At 42.5% G+C, this 24,559-nt stretch overlaps 1 protein-coding gene across 1 annotated transcript in view; it reads right to left on the reverse strand.

Annotated features, from left to right (window-relative positions):
• Positions 1-24,559, reverse strand: part of KIF13B (kinesin family member 13B) — a 215,279-nt gene that overhangs the window by 185,085 nt on the left and 5,635 nt on the right. The window contains exon 2 of the mRNA XM_077812361.1: positions 21,663-21,756. Coding sequence (XP_077668487.1) covers positions 21,663-21,756 — 94 coding nt within the window. The remainder of the gene's footprint in view (positions 1-21,662; positions 21,757-24,559) is intronic.

The raw sequence follows: 24,559 nt of genomic DNA on the forward strand, positions 1-24,559 counted from the left end.
AGCCACTCTGTGGTCCTGAGCTTCAGCTGTCCTACCCCCTAGCACTGTGCTGGGAGGGGGGAATCCCTGCTCTGCGCTGCCTCAGCAGGGCCAGCGAGTACCGCTGGGGGGCAGAGTGGGAGGTTTGTGTGTTTTGGGGTGCTAGGCAGTGGGGGGGGGGTCTGTGGGGCACTGGGTAGTTGTGGTGATAGGGCTGTGGGGAAGAGCACTGAGGGGTTGGGGAAATCTGTGTGTGTTGGGGTGCTAGTGGGAGGCTCTGTGTGGGGCACTGTAGTTGGGGCGGGTACTGTGTAGTTGTGGTGGGGCTGTAGGCGGAGGGGCATTGGGCAGGTGTGGTGGTGTGAAGGACACTGTGAATTTGTAGGGGGGAGAATCTATGAGGGGTGCGCACTGGCCATGGCAGGTCTGGGGGGGCACTGGGCATAGGGAATCAGGGATGTTAGGCACGGCGGCTGTGTGGCACGGCATGGGCCCACCCCCGAGGGGAAGGGGCATGCTGGCAGCACAAGGCCTGGTGGGCCAGTGTGTGTCTAATGACTGCCGGTTTGTAAACAATACCCTCACGCTGGCCTGGGCTGAACTGGGCCACCCCTGCCATTCCTTGTCCCATTGCCCCTGGCCTGCCCTTGCTCTGGGGACCGACCTTCCCATGCCATGCTCCACTGTCCCCATGTGGAGCCCCACAAATATGTCTGGTGCCAGGCCCACAAAAGGTTAATCCGGCCCTGTAGGAAAGGGTTGAATTTTTTTGTTTTGTTTTAAATGATGATCCTTCACAGTTAAAAACTGACACACAGTTAAAAACTGGCACTGAATAAATTATAACCATTGGACTACACCCCTCCAGAGAAAGCATTTACAGGTGCTAATCTAATTTACTGAACACTCCCAACAGTCCATGAGAAATAATCACCATTTTATTTGCAGATGAGTCTATCCCACCTGTAACAGAAAAGTAGACCGTGTAACTCTTTCCAGATTCAATAGTTATACTACATATGCAAGCCATTAACTCTGTGGAAAATCATGTCAGCGTCTGGCTGCCCAAGCAAATTTACCATCACTGTAAGAGGACTCCACGACGAGATGACTGCCTCCATCCTGTGCAGTGGCTCTGCCTCTGAGCCCATTGTCATCCGAACTGGCGTAAAACAAGGTTGTGTACTAGCACCCACCTTTTTTCCATTTTGTTAGCAGCTATGAAAACGCTAACCCAAGACTGTCTACCACAGGGCACTGGCATCCAATATCGGACTGACGGCAACCTCTTCAACCTTTCTCATCTCCGTGACAGAAAGAAAGTGATATTGGCAACAATAATCGAACTCCAGTACACAGAGGATTGTTCTGTAGTTGCACACACAAAGGAGGATCTACAAACAGCTGTTAATTGCTTCTCTGAAGCTTACAAAACTCATGGGCTAACGCTGAACATCGGCAAAACAAAAGTTCTCCGCCAACCAGCTCCCAGTCAATCATCAGACCCAGTAAGGAAGACCTACATCAATAAAGAAGAACTAGAAAATGTAGAATACTTTGCCTATCTTGGCAGCCATCTCTCACAGGGCAGACAAATATAGAGATTCAGCACAGAATCCACTGTGCCGGCCTTGCCTCTGGCAGACTGTCTCATCAGGTGGGTGTTCAACAATCACAACATCAGAACACATACTAGTCTTTTAGTTTATAAAGCAGCGGTAATCCAACTCTGTGAGACTTGGGTGACCTATAGAAAACACCTGAAAAACCTGAGACACCAAGCACCAGCTCTCTTCAGATGATCCTCAACATAAAGTGGGAGGATCGCCGCACTAATGTCAGTGTCCTCACAAAGGCCAACATCTTCAGAGTTGTGGCCCTGATTATCCAGCACTAGCTGAGGTGGAGTGGGCACTGTGTGTGCATACCTGATGTATGCTTACCAAAACAACTGCTGTATCCTCAGCTCACCAAAGGAGAAAGGAAACGCGGAGCCCAAAAGAAACGCTTTAAAGACATCCTCAAGATAAACATCAAGGGATGTGGCATCGACACCACACACTGGGAGATGGTAGCCCAAGATAGGAATAACTGGCAAAGACTTGTCAGAGAAGAAACGTCCATTTTTGATGGAAATCATCTTGCCCTGGTCGCAGAAAAATGCCAGAAAAGAAAGGACAGACGACTGTCACACAGGAATCATGGCCAAACCCTGACTTCCAATACCACCTGCAACTTCTGCCAATGAGCCTGCAGCTCAAGGATCAGACTCCTCAATCACCAAAGGACCCATACAAAATAAAACCTGTGAAAGAGATCATCCTCGACCTTGAGGGATCACCAACAACAACACTGAGAATTCTAAACCCACACACACCAGTTTACAATCTGGAACAGACCATGTTTGCAAAGTGGCTTTTTCTTGTGGAAGGAACTGGATGTATTCAGTAGTAATGCTACCAGCAAATTCATATTAAAAAGGATAGCACTTTTTCAGCCTCCCACTCCCAATTTGCTGACTCAGAGCCATCACTGTCTTGAGTTCATTCACCGGTAAAGTGGTTTCTGCAGGTATGAAATAATTACAGCACAAAATAGTTGGGCTCAAAAATATTAATACCATCTGCCACCTATAACATCTGGCACCTATCTGCTAAATCCAGCATGAATAATTTCAATGTATGCACAGTTGCAATGTAAAGAAACAAACAATATTTTGTTCTAACAGTCTGCTTTACGATGTTTATGCAGCATCCCACCCAGATGCAATGGAAAGGAGAGGAAGGGGGAGAGGAAAAAAGTCTCTCTGGAGTGAGTCTCAGGATACTGTGCACACATACAAAACCCCTTTTGAAAAAAGATACCACTTTCTGCTTCACAACTGCTACAAGCAGTCTTCTTTTTAAGGGTTAGCAACATTAAGCTAAAAGGTAATCACCCATTACAGGTTTGCTTTGTGTTTAGTATGTGGCCAAGTGACACCACTCTTCTTGGTCAGACACCACCAGGCAACTGTGCAGAGTCATGTTGGGGTTAGTTTAAGACCCTCGTGGGCTTCCCTTCATGTCTGCCACTCATGATAATTTCAAACAGCGGAAGTTTAGAGAGGCACATAGATTCCCAGATCCACAAAAATCCAATCCGAAACAATGTTGCTATAATTTTCCCACAATATTAAACATGCAGTTACAGCTTATATACAAACCATCAAAGGCTACAGAGACTTACATAAGAATACCCTGCAGCTGCTCAAAATTCAAGCTATAATATACCTGTAATAGGTTTTCTTTAAACGAGACAAAGATCTTATATACACAGACTGTTGTTTTTATCTGTTTTAAATTTTATATGGTGGTTATAGTACTTTAGAAATTGTTTTAATGGGGGATTTTTGTTCCCGTCTAGGGTTAATATATATTTTATAAAGGATTTTTTTAAATGAGAGAAACTGAACTCACTATAACAGAATGTTTTAAATATACATAGTTTTCAACTAATTTTTCAGCTATTCCTAGTAATCTTATTAGGTTTAACCTTTCGAATAGCAATGTGATTTAAGTAAACTGTGTCCTTTTGAATTGTTTTTATTATATTCTATAGCTCTCTGAATGCAGATACAGAGGAAGACAGTAAAAAACTTCGTAAGAGTATTTATATTGCAATTAGTTGCTATTTATCTGGAGACACTGAAACACCCTAAATTAATCATTAAAACATCAAAACTTAAAGCCCAATTTGTGATAAAAAATAAGCTTAATTTTTCATAACGCATGTGCTTCCCGAAAACTCTTTTTACTAAGGATCTCACAGCCCTTTTCCAAACATTAAGCCTGACAAACATAGGGTTATGTAATCACTTTTGCAAGACTTTTATAGCTTGTCATGTCAATGAAGAATTTAGAATTTGAGGTCACAGCTAGTCTAAGACACAGGTGGGAACAGAATCCAGGAATTCCTAACTTCTAATTGTCTACTCAACCATTCAACAACACTGCCTCAAGCACTGTATTGTAAGTAATCTAAATCAGAAGTTAAATAGTTTTGCTTTACCTTAATCTCTGTTCAACATCATGCTTTCATTGACATTGCCCCTTACATATGGAATGCTTTCTATAGATCCATCTTTAAGGCCACTATTCACTCTTTCACATCTCTTCTAAATGATACAGAACTTTGATCTGTTTATTAATAAGCCTAACTCATAAGAGGCATGGGGTGCTGACTTCCTTACCACCTTGCAGATGAATCTGTTTCACACGTTCCTTGAAGCACATTAATTATGGACACAATAATACAGTGACCTCTAGTTAGTGTTTATGCTAAATACAGTCTAGACTTAGGGCTCGTCTTCACTAGTAGCGCTTTAACATGGCTTTTGTAGTCACGGCATAGTGCTGGGAGAGAGCTCTCCCAGCACTATAAAAAAAAACAAACAAGAAAAACACAACACCTCCATGAGGGGCTACCAGCGCTGGTGCGCTGTCTACACTGGCTCTTTACAGCCATGAAACTTGCAGGGCTCGGGGCGTGTGTGTGTGTGTGTGTGTGTGTGTGTGTGTGTGTGTGTGTGTGTGTGTGTGTGTGTGTGTGTGTGTGTGTGTGTGTGTGTGTGTGTGTGTGTGTGTGTCTTTTCACACTACTGAGAGAGAAAGTTGCAGCACTGTAAAGTGCCAGTGTAGACAAGCCCTTAGGCACTCACTGCTTCTTAGCACATACAATGTTTTCCAAAGGCTTTAATTCCAAATAAGGTTACTGTCTTCATTGTACAAACAAGCCAAAATTTCATTCATATCTGTGTACTCCAGGCAAACTGGAGAATGAAAAGAAACTGAAGTTCAAAAGAAATGCAGTTCTGAGCACACCTTCGTATAAAACTTACTGCAATCTACATTTTAAGGGAATGAAATATTTCTTTAAAACTATTTTACTTCTTCCCCTTCTGAAGATGAACCAGAAGGAGGTGGGAGGAAGGAAAGGAAAAGGCTGTAATACTAGAGTTGAATATATATTACTATGCCTAGTATTGGCACTGGTGAGCTTGTTATATCCATGAAAGTAGTTCTAAAAAAAGTCTGATGGGAGAAGCCAGCTGACCACTCTAGTGAACAGAACATCTGGCTATCACAGAAGTCCTAAGAACTCCACGTTAGTATGAAGAAAAGGAGTACTTGTGGCATCTTAGAGACTAACCAATTTATTTGAGCATAAGCTTTCGTGAGCTACAGCTCACCTCATCGGAAGCATACTGTGGAAAGTGTACACTTTCCACAGTGAAAAGGAGTACTTGTGGCACCTTAGAGACTAACCAATTTATCTGAGCATGAGCTTTCGTGAGCTACAGCTCACTTCATCGGATGCATACATGTAGCTCACGAAAGCTCATGCTCAGATAAATTGGTTAGTCTCTAAGGTGCCACAAGTCCTCCTTTTCTTTTTGCGAATACAGACTAACACGGCTGTTACTCTGAAACACGTTAGTATGCAAATTCCTCTAGACTGGGGGTGACAACATCTGATAACAGTGAAGTACCATAAGGGAAACAAGAGGAAGGGGGGAAAAATAAGATTAGACAGACAGAGCCAGAATAAAGCCTACAAAAAGAAGTCAAATAGTCTCATTTCAGAGCTCCACAACAAATCACAAACATCAATAAATGTGTCAGACTATTGGTGATCCTAATCAGTTTCACCTTGCAACTGATTTCACAAGTAAAGCACCTGAGTAGTTAGCATGAGACTACTCTACTGTATTTACTGCTGCAACCAGTGGAGGCTGGGTCATGAAGGGCTGTCCTCTGCCTACTCCCAAGGCACTACCATGACGTATTGCAGCTATGGTTCAGCATACAGTAATGTGCGTGTTCTGTGCTACACCTACCTGTGCCTTACAGACCTGAAAAGTTAACAGCATACCAGTTTGGCACAGCTCTTGTATAGAGCGCTAAGTATTAACAGTATTACTTCTGCAATGGCTATTGTTAGGAAATTAAGGTCAAAGGAATTCATATTTGGGAGTGAGGGGCAGGGAGAAATACAAGAGGTTCTGTAGGGGGAAACCATGCAGACGACTGCTACTGGGGTCAAAGTGCACAGGCCATAAGACGCCACTCTAGAGTCAGCTAATATAGCTTATCTGCTGTTGGCAGTTTGAGTTCCAAGCTAAATGGAATTCAGCATTCAGCTCTTGGCTGCTACCTTTGTATCAGTGAATAATTTTCAGTGAATCAGTAGAACAACCAGACATCCTGTCCTCCCAGAACAGTCCCTTTCTTTCTCCAGAAGTTTGAAGGCGTAATACAGAACACCTTATTTTCCATTTTTTGCTCAACTGCTATCCACACTGCTCCCTAATAGTGCAGGTGCTGCAGGCCCTGAGAACCCATTCCCTCCAGCAGCGCTTCCAGGCAAAAGCTGCCACCATCCAGGCTAGCAGAGTGGAACCTGGGCAGTGGCGGCATCAGCCCAGGAGGGGAGGAAAAGGACCAGCATGGAGAACAGGCTCCCCCTGGGATGAGGGGAGTGGGGCAACGGGGGTGGACAGAATGAGGCCCCAGGGCCCTGACTGGGAAGGGGAAGAGTGGGGAGGAGAGAAGAGTGGTGGGAGTTGAGAAAGACCAATTTATTGTAATTTATTATTTTGTATTACAGGATTACTCTATTTTAGGCTGAATTTTTAATAATTACATGTTATTAATTTTATTATGAAATTTATGTTACAAAACATTTTTTAAATAATGGATGTACTGTATATCAATGTTTATTACTGCCAGGAGATCTGCACCAACAAATTAAAAATTTTATGCCAAAAATTAAAACTTCTGTGCACAATATTTTAAAATTCTGCAAAATTCTTTATATTTTATTTGTCAAAATGACAGTATAATCACTCCAGGCTCATTTATTTTTTGTAATCTATTTCAAAATACCTGTCAGCAAGTATGTCCGTAACAATGCAGACAACAAAAAAGATTCAGAAAATGTTTTCTTGACCAATAGATTCCTACTAGGTGTATTAGTACAAAACTTTGAGTAATAATTCATTTAAACTACAATACAGAACCGTATTTCCTGCACTCCTCGGAAGCAATGCAAAGGCTTGGGGGAGTCAGGTAACTGAGAAGCTGAGGGAGAGGGAAGAATTGCTGGGAAGGAGCCTTGGAATGGACGTTGAGGGTTGCTGGGTGTGGGCACAAGTATGGAACAGGGTTTTTTGAGGGTGGAAGGGGGGACATTGTTAGGAAGTTTGGGAGCCTCCCCAGTGGAGACCCTGGCCAACACCTAGCCTCTCCCATTCAGCCAGGCATATCTGCCCCTGTCCCTATGTGGCTCTGCACCCCAACTCCCCCAATCCTCATGTATCCCTGCATCTTCACTCCGCCAGACATAGCTGCCTATCTCCATGTGTCTCTGCACCCCCAATCCCCATTCTGCCAGGCATAGCTGCCCTTGTCTCTATGTGACCCTGAACCCCCACTCAGCCACCCCCATCCCCTTGTGTCCCTGCACCCTCCCCCGCTCCCCACATCCCGAGTCTGTGTGATCACCCCAGCAGCCCCATGTGTCCCATTCTGTCCACCCCACTCTCCCATATCCTGTGCCTCCTCACCTGGCCCTGCGGACAGGGAACTATCACAAAGGCAGCCTTTGCCCCCTCCCTCTCCATGGCTGGCTGCTCCAGCCCATGAGCCAGCTGCCCTCTCTTCTGATGCCACATCAGTCAATGGTGGGCAAAATGTACAATTACAGCTTCCCTTTGCCTCCCCGTCAGAATCAATTATTCTGCAGGTGGGGGGAAAAATCTGCTGCGGATATTAATTCTGAGCTTGCACAGTGGTACAGTATTCCCCCAAGAGTAGTTTATATAAACTAAAGGGGGTTTTGTTTTGCTTATTTATAAAGCTCTAACTCTTAGCATCCTTTCTGCCCATGATCACAGGTGAGTGACAGGTGTCCCACTTTTTCTTCATTTTGCTAATCTGGTCACTTTATGGTTCTGAAAACTTTATAGGGCTATTTCTGCAGAAAGATAAACAGAGGAAGCATGGCAGGGAGACCATCCATATGCATGTTGAGGAGAGACACCAAAACAGACACTACTGCGCCCTTTGTTAGCATTCAAATAGCAAAGTGACTAGATGGGAAACTGTAAAGACTGCTAAGTAAATTAGTTCCTGTGATTATTATTTAGATGCTAACATAATACAAATACAGGCCCCCAAATGAGGTTAGGGTCTCATTGTGCTAGGTGTTCAACAATGTTTAAGATACTTCCTGCCTTGAATAGCTTACAATCTAAACAGGCAAGCCAAAGAATGGGAGAAAAAAAACTTTAGACCCATTTCCTAGATGGGGAACAGAAGCAAAGAGGATATGCAGCTGGGAATGAGCCTCGCAGATACACAGACTGACACGAGCATGCCAAAAATAGCAGTGTGGACATTGTGGGTCCGGCAGAGACCTGGGCTAGCCATCCAAGTTGGGACCCAGGGGGCTGGATGGGCTTGAGAACCTGAGCCACAATACCCATATCACTATTTTTAGCACACTAGCTCGAGCCCCAGCAGCGTGAGTCTGTCTACCCTGTGGCTGGGAGTGAGACTCCCAGTGCAGGTAGATATATCCCGAAAGATTAAGTGACTTCCCCAATGTCAAACAGGAAATCTGTGGAAGAGCTACGAACTGAATCCAGATTTACCAAGATGGCCAATGCCTCCACCACAAGACCATCCTTCCTCTCAGTGGTGACTTGTTTTTTAAAAATATATAGAATCATACAGAACTGTTGCTGAATAAATAAAAGGGAAGACTGCAGCTTGCTCTAGTTCCTTCAGCCTCACCACTTCTCAAAGGGACACTCACCTGTGGGCTAATGTTTACATTTTTTTCCAGAAGTTCATGTCCTAATATGAGAGTTCATGATTTTCAATCATGTAATGTTTAAAATCAAAACAATGTTATTTTACATTTCCCCAGTACTGTATATAAATTCTCAATGCACAAGAAACAAAGCTAATATGCCAATCTGTTTTTATTGTCCATGCTGAAGGGATGGCAATAAAACTACATGAAAGAGACAAAAACTGGATTACAAATTTTCAGGTGTAATAATCTCAGTTGCAGCAGGTAAAGTATGTTTTTAAACCATCAATTTAAAAACGCAGTGTGTCCCTTTAAAAAGAAGAGTGCCATGAATTGGCGAACCTTATTGGTTTTTCTACTGTGAGGACAGATACTCCAGTTCAGAGGGAAGGGTGCTGCTTTTTGAACAACTAACAGCAGATACTGCATTCCTGTATAACAGGCTTCTAAAAACAACAAAAATACCTATAAAATGCTGGATTATGTAGGCAGGGAAGAGAGAAAATGATCTTTTCCTCTGTCTTTTGCTTAAGAGTCATTGACAAAGATAGAACAACAAAACCAAGAAGAGTACCTTACCCACTCAAGATTCTCATTAATTAAGATCTTCCCTATATAGTTGAGGCTTGGAAATAAAGGCCCCTAGTTCTGATCTCAAATCTGTTTTCTGCCAATTTTACACTTGTGTAAGTGACAGCAGAAACAGATCAATGACCCTTACTTGGGCTGTCTGAATGTAATGGAGAATTAAGTACATCAAAGATTTAATTTCAAGAGGCAATTTAACTTTTGAGAGCTATAAAATTATTCCCTCCCCAGGAATCTTCCAAATACCTCAAATTAAGAGTTACAAATTCTAAATTATATTGCGTGCTGAGTTTAAAATTCCTCGGGACAATGAAGACACCACCACATTAACATATATGAAATTCATCTCTGACTCAATATCCCTTAATGAGACTACAAACAATGTAGAAAATAATCATAGGCACTTTCCTTTCCACAGCAGGTATGGAATAATATTTAGAAGACTATATACAATATTTCAATATGTATACTCCAGTCCTTCCTCATCAAAAAGCTACGAACTCCCATAAGAATGCACAAAGCTTCTTTAACAACTGTTATTGGTCATGTTAGCACACAGGGGAGTTTGAGAGCGAGAGAAGGACAACTTTTTGCTGAGCAAGCTGTGAGTACCAATCTTGGGGTGAGTGAGCTTGTTTGGCTGTTTGGTTTTTGGTTCTCTCTCTTTTTGGTTTAAGTCAGTGCCAGTTGGGATTGAGTGTCTGGGTATGTTTTGAGCCTTTGTTCCCTTCATCATCCTCAGTCAGCCTTGTGACCGCCCTCTCCCTGTGTGATTAACAAGGAGGCAGGGTTGACCTAGAAGAGAAGGGATTAAAAGCCAGAGGCTAAGCGATCCAAGGTAACTAGCAAACAGGGAAGTTGGATAGGAAGTCTGTAGGAGGGAGACGTAATATAATCACTATGGTTAAGAAAGGCCGCATAACCAGTGCTGGTGCTGCTCCTGTCTCGTCCACCTGCATCTGTATCCAGACAGAGAACCTGACCATGGATGCCTCTACCCAGATGTGGATTTGTAGATACTCTGGCCTGTATTTCCCTTTCATAGAAAGCCAAGCTGGGGAGACTGTCCAATGTGAAAGGAGGTGTCTGCTGGTGGAATCTCTCAGGAAGCAGGTGGGAAAGCAACAGGAGGTGGTGGCTAGGCTCATAAGCATCTGTGCCCAGGAGGAATTCATTGAGAGTATTCATAGAGAGGCCTCCAAGGTTAAGGAAGCTATCCACCTAGAGAGGACTGCTGTCACACCACCGGGGGAAGAGGATGCAACTTTGTCCACAGGGAGGACACTGGCTGCTACTTACCTCTAGTAGCAGGCAGTGATCCACCCCTGCTCTTAACACACCAACCACAGTGATGATGAAGAACCATTATGTTGAACTTGAAACAAGGGATGAGGAATTGCCCCCAAAAGTGGAGGAGAAGCTCTGTATCTCCAAGGCTGGGTGGAATTGCGACCATCACTCTCAACAGGGTAACAAGCCTTGTGGATGGAGGGAAGCGGTAGATGTAGTATATCTTGACTGTAGTAGGACTTTCGATACTATCTTGCATGATCTTCTCATAAACGAAACAGGGAAATATATCCTAGATGGAGCTACTATAAGGTGGGTGCATAACTGGTTGGAAAACAGTTACCAGAGAGTAGTTATAAGTGGTTCACAATCAAGCTGGAACATTTTAATTCTTTTCTTATTTAGAAACATGTGGATTTTTTGAAAGGTACTTCCTACCTTCACTGCAACAAACTGACAGATGGAACCAGAATTTCACCCATTTTGCTTGGACTTCAGGACAGGGATATTAACTAAATGAAATTATTCAAGGAAATGGCGAATTAAAACATGCTAAGACACCAAGATGACTGTATCTGTATTACATTTACAGCCTTAAAAGGAAATCCATGACCCAGTATACCAAGCTTTTGATGTAGACTAACTTTTCCAAAGGAAAAAAAAATAGTTGTGGGCAGTTCATTGTAAATTGCTATGTTGACATAAAAACCTGACTCCCATTTCAATATTTTCATGTAGATGATTTTTCTAGTTTTCATATGCCATATATATAAAGACTCTTGTTTTTTGTTAAATCACGAATGATGATTCATCTTTACTGCTAATGTCAATTTGCACCGAGACTGGACTATGAATGATACACTTCTTGCATGTCATCTAGAAGTAGACTTGTTTCTCAATTAAAAAACTTCTCCAACTATTGAGAGATGTTTGCCTGAATAGCAAGTTGCTTAACAACTAACATCACCATGCCATAGAAAGCAGAAGACAGTAGCAAGTAGGTCAACAATGTTAAAAGACATTCCATAACTTGCAGCTGTATTACATATCCTGAAAAAACAAAAACACCTTTATGTAAGGTGAACTTAAGGTTGGCAGGCATATTACAGGTGGTTTTATAACACACTACTGTTCAGGATGTTATGGAAAAGAAGAAAAAAAAAATCTGAAATGCAGTCGGGGTTGCACTTCTCAGACAAGGCACCCAAAACAACAATACTCTTCACATATGGATGCCACCTTATCTTCTCTTCTTTGCAAACAGTGTAGGTTATTATAGATTTTGCCAGATTAACAAGGCTAAAAAGAAACTTGTCTTATCTCTGACTGTAGACTGCAAACCTATCCTATTGTAATCTGCCTTCAAAATCCATTTTAGTTGTGAGTCTCAGTGACAAAGACTATAGCTCATGACATGCTATGAAGCTGCATGAAGACAACTGGCATATTCAAGGACTCATTCTTAGTGGTGCTCAGCACCTGTAACTCCCACTGAAAACAGGGGAGCTCGGAGATGCTCAAGACCCTGTTCTAATTTAAAAAGAGTTTTCACTCATGTTATATTCCACAGTATAGAATTTCCAAAACTTTACATAGCTCTGATTTGGATGGTCACAATGAAGGGAAGAGTGGCTAGCAAAGAGCCAGACTGGGGGGAGGAAAGAGGGATGGGAAGAACATTTATCCTTTTAGACATTTACATAATTGTAAAATTTTAAAGTTTATTTCATGTTTTGCTTGAGAAAATACAGCAGCTTCTTCTTATAGCCCTATTAAACACACAAAAGCCTTCAGGGATAGTTACAGGTTTTCTTTATTACATTTGCTCCATAGCAAGAGTTTTTGATTAGTTTCTGCGTTTTCACTTTTAGTCTTGAGTTAGTATGAAACTATTTTACAACCTGATTATATTCTCAGTCCCAAACTGGTTGTCTTTCAAATGCAGAACCAAAAGATTCTTATTCCATTCACACGTCATTTCAACTTTTTGTTCTAAAAATAAAAAAAGAACATTAAAATAACTATAGTAGGTTTCATTTGACAACTGTAGGAATTTCTGAATCCTTGTTTCATGTCCCACATCAGACAGCTCTCCAGCTCAAAGGCTGTCATGTGATGACCACATTTGTCTAGTTTCATAAATTAATACTTAAGGCCCTGGACATTATGCAGTTATTTAACCTCCCAAATGGCTGAATATATTTACATTTTTGCCAGGATGTTACATTAATCCATATATCACAAATCCGCAAAAATTCTCTTGTTGCTGCCACCTTCCTGTTCCTTAGTATAGACACCTACCATTTTCTGTACAACAGCCACCTTCTTCTCTAGCACAGCTCCTAAATGTCCAACTCCTATGCGTGATAGGTGTTTCACATGGCAGCCACCTCCCCGTGTTATTCAACTCCTAAACCACATAGGAGTGGAACCTCCACTTCTGTGTGGTTTATGAGTCTTAGATGGCAGTTGCATACTCTTGGAAACTTCCTTCTGATGTCCTCAAGATAGTGTTTCAAATCCTTCTACCTCTGCCTGTCCCCACACTTACCCAGCTTAAGTTCCATGCAGGATGGGCAGTCAGCTGCCATGCAGAGTGCCCAAGCATCTCAGGAATCCACACAAGCTCTTGATGAATTCCTGTGGCATTTGAGTTTTTTATATATCTCTCACACACACACACTGACCCACACACTTTCAGAAATATTTCAGTAAAATTAAAGATCCCTTTTGAGTACAAAATACAGTTCAGCTCTACTACATAAATCAGGAAACATGCTACATAATTTAGATCTAATACGCCTTGTACTACAATAAGTCCTACTAATAACTGACTTAAAAAGTAACTGACTTTGCCAGAAATCTGTGCAACCACTCAAACAGCTAAGTCATAATTTTAAATGATAAAGGCCTGAATTAGAGGAAATATTTTATAGCTAAGCTTTAAGCTTCCTTAGGAAGTTGATCTATAAATGTCAGCAGGAGTCTGTATGAAGGAATTTCATACGAAAGATCTCCAGGTGATCTTACTGAAAACATCTGTTAAATGCTGTTTTCAAACACTCAGGTAACAAAGCTACACAGGCAATATTAGTAATACAGGAAACATCAGTCTCACAAGGCTGTTTTTGCTCACTAGAGTTACTGGTTAGCTCCATTTCCAGACCCTCAGTACACCAATATGGATCTTGTGAATTGCAGGCTTCCCCTCAGCTCATTGTCAACAGGCTAACAAGTCACAGTCCAGGATTTTTTTGAACTTTTTCATAAATGCTTTGTCCATTCCATCTTCCTTAGTGGATGCTTTTATATTACAAGACACAGTATGAAGACTTGTTTAGTGTCAGACTAAATTGAATATATAACCCATAAATTCCACTCACAATTGGAACTTTAGAACTGAATATGAACACTCATCCATAAGGCAAGAAATTCCTCAATAGCATACTGATGTGCACAGAACCAATTAACTAACAAGTTCTGTTTCTACACCCACAGAACATCAATTGTGAATTGATGCCATCCCAAGCAAGAGTAGCTACAACAACAGCTAACAGGGAGGAAACGGGAAAGAAAAAGGCTGTAAATTGTAACATTCTCTTTTCATCTTCAGGCACAGAAACATCTCCTTCCCCAGCAGGCTTGCGGTCAAATAGCAACATAAAAATTGCAGGACCAGACCTGACAAGTGATCCATCTAGTCCAATATGCAGTCTCTGGCCATGGTCAATACCAGATGCTTCAGAGTAAAGTTCAGGAAACCACATACTGAATAGTTATGGAACCTGCCCAATAAAGGAAGCTTCTGCGTAACCTCAAGAAACAAGTGGTCGTGGCTTATGCCCTGAATCATGAAGTTGATATGCTTTCTAAAAGAAAGTCACCCTACTTAATGTAACTGTGTACGGCTCCCATCATCAATATAAATGGATAATCCTTTTATGAATCAATGTCAATATTCAGTATGGCAAAAAGTTGACCATTTATTCCTACTCTCTCATCTCTTCGCTGACAGCGAACCTATGACAGCAATTATTTCTCACCCCTTCACTACTTAGTTTCTTAAGGGATTTTGCCAAAGCCTTTTTTTTTTTTTAATCCAAATAATAATATATCAGCTAGCTTTCCTTTATCTGCTATTCTATGGACAAGTTCAAGTCAATTATTGTGCTACAGATTGCATATCTTAGTTAGCAGTTCAGCCACTTCACTCTGTAGTCCCTTCAGAACTCTTGGTTTTATGCTACTTATTACTCTGAACTCAAAGATCATTATTTTCCAGCACCGTGTCTTTTGACACATCAACCTCTTACACTGTCTCATCTTTATTACCTGAGAAGAGCTGGTCTGGGGAAAACCCCATCTCCCTCTCTTTTGGAACAGGAACAAAGAGCTCTTAACTTCATTAAAAAACAATCAGTCCCAACAGAGAGAAAGAGTTGAAGAGTTCAGCATACTGGATTATCTACTGTTTCATCTCAAACTTATTAAATCAGCCACTCATTCAAATCTGCGGTCTATGAAAAGTTCACCCTGCTCTAGAACAGCTAGGCTGTTTGCTGAGCTCCATGGAAATTAGTCCTGCTTTCTCAATACCCTGTCAAATTCACCTAGATAAGATTTATCTCCTAAGGGATATTACCAGTGGTGAGCTGGAGCCGGTTTGCACCAGTTCACTGGAACCGGTTGTTAAATTTAGAAGCCCTTTTAGAACCGGTTGTCGCGCGAGGGCAACAGTGGCGCCTTAGGCACCGACACCGTGGGTGCTCCGGGGTTGGAGCACCCATGGGGAAAATCTGGTGGCTCCAGAGCACCCACCAGCAGCTCCCTGCCCCGCCCTGCGCCCAGCCCACCTCTGCTCCCCTTCCGTCCCCAAGTTATGCTTCCGCCCGCTGTGCTTCTCCACACACACACACACACACACACACACACCGCGAATCAGCTGTTTGTGCAGGAAGCCTGGGAGGGCTGAGAAGCAAGCGCCAGCTTCGTGCTCAGGCCCAGGGAGGCGGAGCGGAGGTGAGCTGGGGCGGAGGGTGCAAGGAGGGCCACCCACACCGCAGCAAGTAACCGGGGTGGGGGGCGGGGCGCGCAGGGGAACCGCTCCCCGCCCAAGCTCACCTCTGCCTCCCTGGGCCTGAGCACGAAGCTGCCGCTTGCCTCTCAGCCCCTCCAGGCTTCCCGTGCGAACAGCTGATTCGCGGGAAGGCCGCGGGGGGGGGGAATGGGGGGGAGGGCAGAGAAGCAGAGTGGGGTGGCGCGTTCAGGGGAGGAGGAGGAGGAGGCGGAGCGGAGGTGAGCTGGGGCCAGGCACAGAGCTGCTGGTGGGTGCTCTGCACCCACCAAATTCTCCCTGTGGATGCTCCAGCCCCAGAGCACCCATGGAGTCAGTGCCTAAGGCACCACTTTTGATGTGATCAGTGGGGGGAGCAGCCGCTCCCCTTGCTCCCCCCCAGCTACGCTACCCCACTCCTAGAAGCCAGAGGGACCTGCCGGATGCTTCCTGGGAGCTGCCCCAGGCAAGCAACGCTGGGACTCCCCACCTCGCCCCCCGGCAGGGCGGGGTGGGCACCCACTACGGTGGGCCACGAGACCCTCCTGCCCGGTTCTGGGGGCAGTCAGGGGACAGGGATGGAAGGGGCAAGGGGGCGTGTCAAGGAACGTGGGGGGTTGGATGGGGCAGGAGTCCCGGGGTCGGGGGGCACGACCCCCGCGTGGGGTGAGGAGGGAACCGGTTGTTAAGATTTTGGCAGCTCATCACTGGATATTACCAAGTGGTTAGCAGTAGCCATAATGATCCAATTGCCATGTCCCCATAGATCTCAAAGTAGAGCCTGTTAAGAATTTCTACAGGAAAAGGTTGTAGCCCATAATTGTTTGCCATCTCCCCCCTCAAGTCTCTGTAGAGGCTGCCACATCTGCCTCAGAAAAACCTGCAAAAGGTGCGTGGCCAAAGAATCTTATAAAGGCACTAAAATGTTCTTGATTATATTTGGTTGGGCTGCTGCTTATCAAGTGAGCAAAGGAGAGGTAACTCATGAGTTCCAAACATGTATATTGAGGATGCAAAAAATCTCAGAGCTGAATAAGATGCCAGCTGATTTCATCTTCAGCTTTCTGAAAATCCTTAGGGGATAGTGAAAACTGTGTAAATTCTTTATACAACCCAGTTTCCTTAAAAAGAAAAGAAGGACTTGTGGCACCTTAGAGACTAACCACTTTATTTGAGCATAAGCTTTTGTGAGCTACAGCATCCGATGAAGTGAGCTGTAGCTCACGAAAGCTCATGCTCAAATAAAGTGGTTAGTCTCTAAGGTGCCACAAGTCCTCCTTTTCTTTTTGCGAATACAGACTAACACGGCTGCTACTCTGAAACCAGTTTCCTTAGCAACAGACTGTGCTTGTCATTTTGAACACTAAAAAACAAACCACGATTTATGGTTTTTTAATTTATTTATTATTACTCAGAGCAGTGTTAGATATTTAAGGTCACCATCAATGACACTTGTAACTGAACACTTTTTACCTAATATTAGTATAACTGAAATATCATTTTTGTTTGTTTTTGTTTATATACAAAAATTATCAAATGCATAAAATAGTCAGTTGCACAATTTACCCTGGAAGGTCCCTTGCTTGTCAGTCTGTCATACAATAATGGGGAAGGGAAGGATTTTGAAAATAGTAATGTGACTATAAAACCATAAATAGGGACTGGAACTAAAGAACATACATAGTATCTGAAACTACTTTTAGCGCTTAATAAAGGCACATGGTTAAAAATAAAGTCCAACATTTTTTGTAATGCTGGCTTCTATTGGACTGATTTAGTAAGTGCTGTAATTTACAACCATCGCTGTTTGTTTATAACCCTGGGTTTGACCAATATGCAAATTAACCAAGGGTTTATCATTTACACACAATTATAATTATGCCCTGTAATTTATCTCCTTTTCCCTAACTGGTCAAAAGTAGTTAATTTCTAGCCTTTAAAAAAAAAAATCTGTCTGTTTAAATACTATGTTTTCTAAACAAAAAAAAAGTCTAGAATCAAGAAGCCGTAGAAGCTTCAGGAAGTGCAATCTATTTATGGGTTATTCAAAAACTTAGTTCTTACAGACATCCCAGTTGTTATGCAGATCTTATCTTTTCACCCTTATCAAAATGAATTCACAACCTCCCCCCATGCCAACTACAAACTAATAAACGTTTGAATAATGCTTACAATGCACTGTAAAATTTTATGTTGGTGAGGAAATATGAGCTCTGACCTTTTGCAACAGAGAGAACACAAACAGCTCCATAAGATAAAATTAGGCTTGGTCTACACTAGGAACTTATCTTGGTATAACTACATTGCTCCAGGGTGTGGATTTTCAGGTGACCTAGTTATAACAACATAACCATAGGCGCCAACTTTATGGGTGCCCGGCCTGCACTCCACCCTGAGGCCCCGCCCCTGCTCGACCTCTTGCCCTTGGACCCCATCCATGCTGCACCTCCTCCCCCGAGGCCACAGCCGTTCACTCCTCCCTGCCCCCTCCTCCAGTCTTTGGCCCTTAATGCAGGAGGGGGTAGAAAGGAGCGAACAGCAAGTGGGAGGTGCTCAGGGGAGAAGGCAGAGAGGACAGAGTGGCAGGGGTGCTTGGGGGGTCTCAGGGAAGGGGGCAGAGCAGGAATGGGAAAAGGCCAAATGGCAACGGGGCTCAGGATGGAGTGGGGGTGGGGAATCCACCAGCAAAAACAAAAGTCAGTGCCTGTGAACCCAGCCCCTGGGCAGACCGTGCTATGTCAACGGAAGGGCTTCTCCGGTTGACATAGCTACCGCCAGTCAGGAAGGTGGAGTACCTATGCTGATGGGAGAAGCTCTCCTGTTGGCAAAGGCAGCATATTCACTAAGTGCTGCAGCCGTGCTACTGCAGTGCTGCAAGTCTGGAGGTGGGGATGGGAGGAGCTAGACGGAAGACAAACGTCTAAGGATTTATAGCTACGCATTTTTATGACAACAGCTTTAGAGAAGTTTTTCTTGGTAGGCCTTTGCAAACAGTGTTACCGAACAGAGGGGGTGGGGGAGTGGGGTGTGTGTGTGTGTGATATAGCTTCCTTCTTTACAAGGGAGGAAGAACACACACAAAACCAAACTAAGATTGGAGCTAGTACTGTAGCATAACCAGCTTGGAGGTTATTCTGTAGATTTTGAAGTTGACCTACTTTACATGAGCAGATTACTGACACTACCACCACAGCCATAATAAGGGCTACCCAATACAGTAACTGGCTAGATTTCGCTGTCCCATGTAAGGTCACTCCTGGGTTAAGGAAGGCTAGCAGGGGTAATAAGTGTCTTCAAGGTGTAACCTGTTCAGAAACACACACAGTCAGACACATTTCATCTAAGGCTTTCAAATCATTTGACTAGCATTCATTAATTTTCACCATCTCTAATGAAATAGATAAATACAAGATCCATCCTGCAGATGGGGAAAAACAGAAGCAGAGATGTTAAAGCCCAAGTTTTTAAGATATCCATTAAGAGTTGGAATAGAACTCAGGAGTTCCAACTTTTCTTTTAAACAACACTCCTAGTTATGAAGTTTTGCTTTGCAAATCTAGAGTATCATTAAAAGTTTAGTCACTGAACATCCAGTCATATGTAAGTAAAGCCATAAAGCAGCCGGAACAGTTGACTTGCTGGATTGTTTAATGTTTAAAATAAAATAAAAAATAAAACAAAAAAAGGAGTCAAACCTTCCAAACTCTACAGTTGATTATTTTGTGATGCAGGGGAAAGGCAAGTGGGGAGAAGGAATCCTTTTATTCTGTTTTAAAGGAGGCTAAGAGTTACTAGTAACTGAATTATAAATTGCCTTGTTCATGTACAGCCTCACTTCACAGTCCCTTATCCCAAACTAGGACACCTTATCAATTGAATTTTTGTTACTGCCTGAAATCTTCTACCTAAAACTTGAACATAGCAGTGAGGAATTTTCCAGACTCATGGGCCTGGCCTCGAGGAATTTGTGTGGGTAGGATGTAGGGACAGCGCAGATGTTTTGGTATAAATCTGCTAGCTAGAGATATGTTCCCTCAACCCTCGTACCACAGCCAAATTTCTCTGACTCTCTGCTACCCTTTTCAGTTATGCAGGACTGTATTTGTCCCTAAAGTAATATTTCACAGACTGTGGAAACTGGGAAATGGAAAATACTACATCAGATGCTTGCCTGTTGACTTGGCAACAGTACCAGATTTTCTGACATTTGTGGATGGAGGGATGTGTAATGCAGAACTTTAATCAGACTGGCCAGTGTCACAGGTAAAGGACAGGGATGAGGTGGCCACATAACCCATAAAAAAAACCCCACAATGAACATGAGCTACTGTGTTCCACACCCCCAACCTCCATCTGGCTTTGTTCCAATTATATGGTTCTCAGTTTTGTACTTACGCCTTCAGCCTATTTGCTTAGAAGTGGGAGGAATGCTAGTTTTCCCTTCATAGGGGATACACACCTTGTAATCCCAATATAATAGTCTAGCAAATTTGAACTTTGCCCATTGTTTAGTGAGCTGACTCAGTCCAGGGAAGCGAAAGCACTTTTACCACATGACTGAATTCCCCACCCACAACAGGTATTTTAACTACATGTTCCTTACCAACTACCAGTGACTTTACATGAACAGTTTTAGACAACTTTCAAGACAGAATTAGTTGGTCTTGTGGCTACAGCAGAGGACTGAAGTCATGAGCTAAATAATATGGGTTCTATTCCCAGCTCTGCCAGACTTCCTATTTGACTTTGGGCAAGTCACAAAAGCCCTGAACCAGCTTCCACTGACTTCAGCAGAAGCCTTTTCATTGACATCAGTGGAAGTCTGCACAGGGTCTCATTAATCTCCTCTTGCCTCGTTTTTCTACATGCTACTTAGGGCTTGAGAAGTTTACGTGACATCTTCTAGCCCAAAGACTAAGTCTTCTGAACAGGATGAATTACTGTGCCACTACACTCCCAAAACCACTGTAATTTTAAGGGAAAAAAAAGTAGTTATGCATTGTATTTAACACTGTCAACCAACTTTAAGTAAGTTTTTTGAAATGTAAAGAACTACAGTTCTTACCTGTTATTCTTTCCTTCCCTTCCTAGCTTCAGTATACTTCCTAACTCCTGTTTTTGCTCTTTTTTAAAATAATGGATAATGTCATCTCTTTTACTGTATTGTTTTCAGTACATTTTCACTGGTCTCTCTCTACACTTCACCCTTCTTTCTTTCACCCCCACTTTGTTTTCGGTTTCTCCTTTCTTCTCCTGAGAGCAAACAAGAAATAAGCCAGTCACTCTCCCCCTCTTTCAAACATCATCAGGACCTTTGGCATTTAGGGGTTAATACATTTGCAGTCTCTTGGTCATTTTCTACATAAAAGTTAGTCCCTGCCTTCAACTGTCATCTCCATGCTAAGCATTCCTAATGCATCTAATACCCTCAATATCTAGGCACCTACTATAGCTATAGATCTCTCCAATATGCCTGCATGTCCTTTCCCTTACTGACCAGACACAAGCAAAGTTGCATGAAAAAGTATGAGCAAATTTCCTTCTTCCAAAAATGAGGGAGACTTTGCCCTGCTCTGAAATCAGCGGTCACATCTAAAACAACCCACACAGGAGTACAGAAATGAATAAATGAAAAGGTAACTAACAGCATTATGGGTTGCAATATTAGTTAGGGAAGGGTGGTGTGCAAGTATTCTCTCTAGAATCACATGTAGATCTCAAGAGTACCTTACTGAGGTGGGTATACATTATTGGCCTCATTTTAAAGATGGGGGTAACTATATTGGAGAATTTAAGAAATGTGCCCAAGATCATATGCTGGAACCAAAATCTCCCAGTTGCTAGGTCCATACCTAATGTATTAGGCCACTGCTTCTTATTTTAAAAGTCTTACCTGGCATCTCCTTTTGAAAGATTGGTGTTTACAGGATGAAGAATAACCTTGTTTGTGTCCACATCCACCACACATTTTGTATGCAGATCAAACTCTATAAAGAAATAAAAAAGTATCAAATGCCATTCTTAATGTACCAGATTTTATGCACTATAACTTCCTCTAGCCACCAAGCTCCCCACTAGCCACACAAAAAAACCCCAGAACTAGTGTTAAACTTCAGTGCCAGAGACAGTCTATTGTGATTGATTTAGTGTGATTTAAAAGCATTTATTCTTTTCAAACTGAAAGTACTAGTTGAGTTTTGTTGAAGGCTCTCCTTGCTGCTGTCACAGTTCCGCATACCTAGCTGGGGGCAGGCTGGCCCTAGTATGAGGCAAGTTTCCAGTTATGTACTCATCCACTGGTGTGACACAGAGATGTCATGCCAATTGCCAGCACTGAGACACCAGCAGATTCCAGACCAACTACTAGGAACATTTTATGTAATAATTGTGCGCGTGTATAATATCAGCAAGGTGCACTTAGAGAGAAGAGGGGTGACACCCCTGGAAGTAATAGGCTAGCTGGTACAGGTAATAAAACCATTAGGAGAGTGTGGGAATACTCTCCACCTCAAGGACTGAAACTAGTTTTTGGTAGAAGTGAAGCAAGTGTCACCTGAAGTGTCTACTCACTAACAGGTGGAGCTGTCGATAGGGTGAAATGGGAGCAATATTATGACACTACATCTAGAAAACCCACTTTTACAAGGCCCAAAATGAGTAAATAATATTATTTCTATATTCAAGACAGATACTGGTCATATTGCTTAAATCACTCCTGAAAGATGCTCAGATACTATGATGATGAAAGCTGAATAAGAACCTGAACAGAATATCCTCACTTTTATATGCTAAAAAAACCTTAATTGAGTCACCAAGATGTGTTCATGCCTAAACTGACTAACCATGTTTACTGTAATCCTCATCCCCACCTCCACTCTTTGCATAACATCTCAAATTTAGATTGTAAACTCTTTGAGGCAAGGACCATGTGTTTCAAGTTATTCTGTGAAACACCTAGCACACTTCTGGGAACTACAAAAGTAACACAGTAGAAGCAGGTTTCTTTCATTTCATAAATGGCTACATGTAAAATGGAAATAGATTTGTTTTTTAGCTGATCACAAAAAAAAATTAAAAAAAAACCTGTGTGTGCGTGTGTGTGTGTAAGTGTGAGAATGACCTATGTCTTTGTCATCCTATGAATAAGCACAAAACAGAAAGCCACGGTGCAAGGGTGCCAGAACCAGATTTTGTTTGGCGAGCACTAGTTCCAATTAATCTAACGTGACCCAACCATATAATTGTTCCCTTCTAATGCATTATATAAAGCACCAGGCACCAGTAAAGACCAGAGAAGTAGTTTTGTTCTGAAAGATTTTCAACCAGGCAAATTTCCGAAGCTCTTCTAATATTAGTTTTGACTTCCTCCTCCACGTACTGACAATCAGCTTGCCTATCATTATCACACAGTACTGTCAGTTTAATTGAGTTTATATTTATGCTCTACAGTTGTGACACGCCAAATTTTCTTGGTCTGGTTGGCTAGTAATTGCATTCCAAGATTTTTAATAAGCAGCTTATTCCTCACAATTACTAAAAATGTTTACATTTCTAGTGTAAAGCACAAAGTGGAACAAAAGATTAATTATTCTCAATCCAGCCTTGAAGAGTAGGTCTATCAACGTTGCGTTTGGAGCCAATTGTCCTCCTCTGGCCCCGGGGATTAAAGGGCAATGAAGTGCTTCCTGTCTGGGGCTCCCCACCCGATCAGGGTCTCAGTGCAATTTAGAGAGATCTGTTTGGGAAGTACATTCAGAAGTTTGTAAGCAAGATGGAATAGCTCCTCAACACCACGTGTCCTCAGGAGAAAGGAAGAAAAAAAACGTGCCAGCAGATTTAGCACATATTATACACCCTCTCTTTTGATTGTTACAAAGATATCGTAAAACCACCCTCTATGTAGAAATCCTGCAGACAGATTGGTATGTGTTAAACAGGATCTCAAGAAACAATTATACATTATTCATTATGTTGGAAGGGGAAATTAAGGGCATTAAGGCTACCTCTTGATTGACTGCTTGCGTTTGGCAATATTGATTAATACTACCAGATCTACTGGGACTAGATACAGCATTAACTGGGGAAGCACAACAACCACTTGTTTCAGTGAAGACAGAAGAATACTACCAGGATACAGTAATCAGCTGACTACTTTTGGAGAATTTGAGGCTTCACAGTTTCATCATCTTGGAAAATATTTACTGTAGAGTAACAAAAGCCTATTTCAGAGCTGCAGAGCATGGGAATTGGGACATCTACTCTGAAAACCAAAGCGATCAAAAGTATCTTTGCCACCTACCCAAATTTACCTTTTGGACTTGCATCAGGTGTTTAACAAAGTCATGTGAATAACTGTTTGATAATGTGCACTCATCACTCATACGTGTCAGTATGATGAATGAATTTTTTTTGAAAATTCCTACTGTGCAACAGGGGCATGAAGGAAAATGGTGGGCATTTCCTCCCTCCCCACCTTTTTCTTGATTCCTCCAAGGTGTGCATGAGGGGAGACTCATCTTCTTAAAATCATTAGAAGAAGAGCCCAGGTCCTGAACATCTAAGGAGCTGCATGAGTGGGGCTTCACCTAAGTGCATCAACCCCCTGGCAAGCCTTATGAGTCTTGTAAGAGATCCCACACACAGGCCATATGCTTTTAGCCCTGTGCCTAGCTCAAAGAGCTTGTAGGGTTATGTAAACTCTATCTCTTTATTTAGGGTGAAAATTAAGGAACTGCATGTCCAATTTCACCTCAAATTTTGTAGATAAATATAACTTTAGGTCCACACCTA

Source organism: Eretmochelys imbricata, chromosome 3 (genome assembly GCF_965152235.1).
Source record: "Eretmochelys imbricata isolate rEreImb1 chromosome 3, rEreImb1.hap1, whole genome shotgun sequence".
NCBI lineage: Eukaryota > Metazoa > Chordata > Testudines > Cheloniidae > Eretmochelys > Eretmochelys imbricata.